Genomic DNA, 6000 nt, shown 5'->3' with positions numbered 1-6000 from the left:
TTGAGTCACAGTGATCTTCCAGGGTAACCCAGGGAGGGGAAGCCTGGGAGAGGCAACGGTGAGGGAAAGGGTTTACTTTCCTTGTGTTAAGATCCAGATGGTCTGGGTCTTGGGGGTTCCTGGGCAAAGTTTTGGGGGGACCAGAGTGTACCAGGCACTGTAATTCCTGGTTGGTGGCAGCGCTACAGGTTCTAAGCTGGTAATTGAGCTTAGATGAATTCATGCTGGTACCCCATCTTTTGGATGCTAAAGTTCAGAATGGAGGGTTGTACAATGACAGAATGTAAGACACAATGATAAAAACAAAACAGGTTAAGACTATGAATGCACTAAAGATGAGAGCCCCAATTTCACTGAGGTTCAAGTCAGAGCAGGAGAGCTTGAGGAGCTGGGAGAATCCACAGAAGAAATGATCCACGATGTTGTCTGCACAGAAAGTGACTGTAAATGCGTTCCCAGTGTGAAGTGTAGAGTAAAGAATTCCACCAATCCAGGCACTGACTGCCATTTGCACTCAAACTCTCCTTTTCATCACACTCTCCTAGTGCAGTAGTTGGCAGATGGCAACGTATCAGTTGTATGCCATGATGGTGAGAATGGAAAAATCTGTTCCCATCAAGAAGATGAGGAAAAAGATTTGGGTGACACATCCAGCATAGGAAATTGAGCTGGAGTTGATTAGGGAATTGACCATGGATTTGGGGATGGTAACAGAGATGGAGCTGAGGTCTAGGATGAACAGGTTCACCAGGAAGAAGTACATGGGTGTGATAAGATGATAGTCAAGGACTACGGCTGTGATGATGAGGGGATTTGTAACACACAAATACCACTGGTGGCGTATATACGAGTGACTATGTGATGATGAGAAGGTTCCCCAGCAGAACCAAAGAGCCCTGAATCCAAGCCACCCACCCTAATCACTATACTATACTTTTCCACTGTTAAAGATTGTAGAAATCTGCAGTGCTCTTATAAGCAATAAGAGCAGTAGTACATAAGAACAGAAGAATGGCCATGCTGGGTCAGACCAAAGGTCCATCTAGCCCAGTGTCCTGTCTTCCTACAGTGGCCAATGCCAGGTGCCCCAGAGAGAATGAACAGAAAGATAATCACCAAGTAACACATCCCCTGTTGCCCATTCCCAGCTCCTGGCAAACACAGGCTAGGGACACCATCACTGCCCATCCTGGCTAATAGCCATTGATGGACCTATCCTCCAGGAATATATCTAGTTCCCTTTTGAATCCTCTTATAGTCTTGTCCTACACAACCTCCTCCGAAAAAGAGTTCAACAGGTTGACTGTGCATTGTGTGAAAAAATACTTCCTTTTGCTTATTTTAAACCTACTGCTTATTAATTTCATTTGGTGATTCCTATTTTTTGTGTTATGAGACAAGGAGTAAATAAAACTTGCTCCTTTACTTTCTCCACACAAGTCATGATTTTATAGACCTCGATCATATCCACCCTTACTCATCTCTTCCGAGCTGAAAAATCCTGGTTTTATTAATCTCTACTCATATGGAACCTGTACCATACCTCTAATTATTTATGTTCAATCACAGAATATCAGGGTTGGAAGGGAACTCAGGAGGTCATCTAGTCCAACCCTCTGCTCAAAACAGGACTAATTAACAACTAAATCATCCCAGCCAGGGCTTTGTCAAGCCTGACCATAAAAACCTCTAAAGAAGGAGAGTTCACCACCTCCCGAGGTAACCCATTTCGGTGTTTCACCACTCTCTGAGTGAAAAAGCTTTTCCTATTATCCAACCTAAACCTCCTCCACTGCAACTTGAGATCATTACTCCTTCTTCTGTCATCTGCTACCACTGAGAACAGTCTAGATCCATCCTCTTTGGAACCCCCTTTCAAGTAGTTGAAAGCAGCTATCAAATCCCCCCTCATTCTTCTTTTCTGCAGACCAAACAATTCCAGTTTCCTCAGTCTATCCTCATAAGTCATGTGCTTCAGCCCCCTGATCATTTTTGTTGCCCTCTGCTGGACTCTTTCCAATTTTTCCACATCCTCCTTGTAGTGTGGGGTCCAAAACTGGACACAGTACCCAAGATGAGGCCTCACCAATGTTGAATAGAGAGAGATGATCACATCCTTCAATCTGCTGGCAATGTCTCTACTTATACAGCCCAAAATGCCGTTAGCCTCCTTGGCAACAAGGGCACACTGTTGACTCATATCCAGCTTCTCGTCCACTGTAACCCCTGTAACACTCTTACCTTTTTCAGAAACTTTTCCAGTTCCAATATTTCTTTTTTGAGATGGGGAGACCACATCCACATGCAGTATTCAAGATGTGGATGTTCTGTGGATTTATAAAGAGACAATATAGGAGACAATATTTATAAAGAGACAATATAAAGAGACAATATTGGAGGTGGAGCTACTAGGAAGGTTTGAAAGCTAGAAGCCTCTGGTAATTGGCTGAGCCTTAACCAGTGGGCGGGGCATTCACTCAGGCCAGGGCTTTATAAAGCTGCGCACAAGCGACCAGGGAGCTTAGTGAACAGGAGCTGCTAACAGGGAGTTTTGCAAGGGAGTTTGGAAGGGGAGTAGGAAGGGAGTGAGGGTCCCTTGTCGGTCCCATCTGTGACCCATTGCTCCCCTGAACCTATAAACTGAGCCACATCCAAAACCTTTCTGTTTACAGCAGAGCAGAGCGGACAGGGAGCTGTAGACGGGAATTTGAGAGAGTTTGACAGAGGGAGGCTTACAATGGTGAGGAGGACCCGCAACACCTGTGCCAGCACTGCTTCTGTCTCCTCCACCTGCGCCTGTAGCCAGACAGAGCACCAAAGCATGGATGCTTTTACCCAGATTCTGGTGTGGGCTTGCAAAGACTGTAATTTGCAATTTCCACTTACTGATATCCAGGCTGGGGGTGGCATCCAATGTGAAAGGTGCCTACTGGTGGAATCTCTCAGGCAGCAGGTGGGAGAGCTACAGGAGGAGGTGGCTAGGCTGAGGAACATCCATATCCATGAGCAATTCCTGGACAGTATCCATGTGGAGACAGCTGACGGTGCTGTCCCAGTTGACAGGACTACTGACACACCAGTGGAGGAGGAGGTGCCTCAGGGTGTATCTGACACACCAGTGGAGGAGGAGGCTCAGGGTGGACACAGCCAGCTGGTTACTTCTAGCAGCAGGCAGTGCTCCACTGCTGCTGCGAACCCTCCTGCTGTGGTAAAAGATAACCGTTATGCTCTTCTTGATACAGGAGAGAAGGAATCACCCCCAAGAGTTAAGGAGGTGAAGCCTCGTACCCCTAAGGCTGAGAGGTCTGCTGCCACCACTGATAAGAAACGTAGGGTAGTGGTGGTTGGAGACTCTCTGCTGAGGGGGACGGAGACACCCATCTGTCACCCTGACCATTCATCCCGGGAGGTATGCTGCCTGCCAGGGGCCCATATCCGAGATGTTACAGAGGCATTGTCGAGGATTATCCGGCCTTCTGACTACTACCCCATGCTACTCATCCATGTGGGCACAAATGATACTGCGAGGTGTGACACTGAGCAGATCAAGAGTGACTACAGGGCTCTGGGAGTACGGGTTAAGGAGTTTGGAGCGCAGGTGGTATTCTCTTCGATTCTTCCTGTTGAAGGTAGTGGTCCGGGCAGAGACAGATGCATCGTGGAGGTGAATGCCTGGCTGCGAAGATGGTGTCGCCAGGAGGGCTTTGGCTTCCTCGACCATGGGATGCTATTCGAGGAAGGACTGCTAGGAACAGATGGCGTTCACCTTTCGAAGAGGGGAAAGGCCTTATTTGCGCACAGACTGGCTAACCTAGTAAGGAGGGCTTTAAACTAGGTTCGACGGGGACAGGTGAGCAAAGCCCACAGGTAAGTGGGGAACAAGACCTGGGAGATGGGTTGGAAACAGGAGGGAGCATGGGTTATAATGGCAGAGAGGAAGGAAGGTCAGGGCAAAGCTGGGAGGCAAGATCAAACCAGTATCTTAGATGCCTATATACAAATGCAAGAAGTATGGGTAATAAGCAGGAAGAACTGGAAGTGCTAATAAATAAATACAACTATGACATTATTGGCATTACTGAAACTTGGTGGGATAATACACACGACTGGAATGTTGGTGTGGATGGGTATAGTTTGCTCAGGAAGGATAGACAGGGGAAAAAGGGAGGAGGTGTTGCCTTATATATTAAAAATGTACACACTTGGACTGAAGTGGAGATGGACATAGGAGACGGAAGTGTGGAGAGTCTCTGGGTTAGGCTAAAAGGGGTAAAAAACACAGGTGATGTCATGCTGGGAGTCTACTACAGGCCACCTAATCAGGTGGAAGAGGTGGATGAGGCTTTTTTCAAACAACTAACAAAATCATCCATCTATGAATATGACATTTTTTCTCTTATTATCTATCCTTTTCCTAGTGTTTCGCAACATTCTCTTAGCTTTTTGACTTCCGCTGAACATTGAGTGGATGTTTTCATTGAACTATCCCCAATGACCCCAAGATCTCTTTTGAGTGGGAACAGCTAATTTAGTTGGGATTATAGACTCATAGACTCATAGACTCCAGGACTGGAAGGGACCTCGAGAGGTCATTGAGTCCAGTCCCCTGCCCTCATGGCAGGACCAAATATTGTCTAGACCATCTCTAATAGACATTTATCTAACCTACTCTTAAATATCTCCAGAGATGGAGATTCCACAACTTCCCTAGGCAATCTATTCCAGTGTTTAACTACCCTGACAGTTAGGAACTTTTTCCTAATGTCCAACCTAAATCTCCCTTGCTGCAGTTTAAGCCCATTGCTTCTTGTTCTATCATCGGAGGCTAAGGTGAACAAGTTTTCTCCCTCTTCCTGATGACACCCTTTTAAATACCTGAAAACTGCTAACATGTCCCCTCTCAGTCTTCTCTTTTCCAAACTAAACAAACCCAATTCCTTCAGCCTTCCTTCATAGGTCATGTTCTCAAGACCTTTAATCATTCTTGTTGCTCTTCTCTGGACCCTCTCCAATTTCTCCACATGTTTCTTGAAATGCGGTGCCCAGAACTGGACACAATACTCCAGCTGAGGCCTGACCAGCGCAGAGTAAAGTGGAAGAATGATTTGTCGTGTCTTGTTTACAACACACTTGTTAATGCATCCCAGAATCACGTTTGCTTTTTTTGCAACAGTATCACACTGTTGACTTATATTAAGCTTGTGGTCTACTATGACCCCTAGATCTCTTTCTGCCATGCTCTTTCCTAGACAGTCTCTTCCCATTCTGTATGTGTGAAACTGATTGTTCCTTCCTAAGTGGAGCACTTTGCATTTATCTTTATTGAACTTCATCCTGTTTACCTCAGACCATTTCTTCAATTTGTCCAGATCATTTTGAATTTTGACCCTGTCCTCCAAAGCAGTTGCAATCCCTCCCATTATGTTTTCCAATTTGCATTTATCAACATTTAATTTAATCTGCCATTTTGTTGTCCACTCACTCAGCTTTCCAAAGGTTCTTTGTAACTCTTCAGAGTCTGTTTTGGACTTCACTATCTCTTGCCACCTCACTGTTTACCCCTTTTTCCAGATCATCTATGAATATGTTGAATATTACTGGTCCCAGTACAGAGCACTGTGGGACACCATTAATTACCTCTCTCCATTCTGAAAATTGACTATTTATTTCTATCCCTTATTTCCCTTCTTTTAACTTCTTTTTGATCCATGAGGGGACTTTCCTTCTTATCCCATGACAGCCTACTTTTCTTAAGAGCCCTTGGTGAGGGACCTTGTCAAAGGCCCACTGAAAATCTAAATACTCCATATCTACTGTATCTCCCTTGTCCACATACTTGTTGACCCTCTCAAATAATTCTATTAGATTGGTGAAGCATGATCTACCTTTACAAAAATCACAATGACACTACCCCCAATCAATCATGTTCATCTATTTGTCCAATCAATCTGTTCTTTTCTGTAGTTTCAATCAACTTGCTTGGTACTGAATTGAGGCTTA

At 45.2% G+C, this 6000-nt stretch overlaps 1 protein-coding gene across 1 annotated transcript; it reads left to right on the top strand.

Annotated features, from left to right (window-relative positions):
- Window positions 1–2406: 2406 nt before the first annotated feature.
- LOC127031119 (uncharacterized) lies at window positions 2407–3909 on the top strand. The gene is made up of 2 exons (XM_050917887.1): window positions 2407–3091; window positions 3131–3909. Exons 1-2 carry the CDS (start codon window positions 2738–2740, stop codon window positions 3833–3835), a joined length of 1059 nt encoding a protein of 352 aa, XP_050773844.1. The 5' UTR covers window positions 2407–2737; the 3' UTR covers window positions 3836–3909.
- The last annotated feature ends 2091 nt before the right edge of the window (window positions 3910–6000 follow it).

The sequence above is a fragment of the Gopherus flavomarginatus genome, chromosome 11, assembly GCF_025201925.1.
Source record: "Gopherus flavomarginatus isolate rGopFla2 chromosome 11, rGopFla2.mat.asm, whole genome shotgun sequence".
In the NCBI taxonomy this organism is placed as follows: Eukaryota; Metazoa; Chordata; order Testudines; family Testudinidae; genus Gopherus; species Gopherus flavomarginatus.
The sequence above is the reverse complement of the archived record's forward strand: the minus strand, read 5'-3'. Positions and strand labels throughout refer to the sequence as shown.

Excerpts from the sequence above, each read along its gene's own strand:
- LOC127031119 (XM_050917887.1), top strand. The coding sequence starts at position 2,738 with ATGGTGAGGAGGACCCGCAACACCTGTGCCAGCACTGCTTCTGTCTCC. Across the intron at positions 3,092-3,130 it reads ACACACCAGTGGAGGAGGAG|GCTCAGGGTGGACACAGCCA; the intron begins GTGCCTCAGGGT and ends GTGGAGGAGGAG.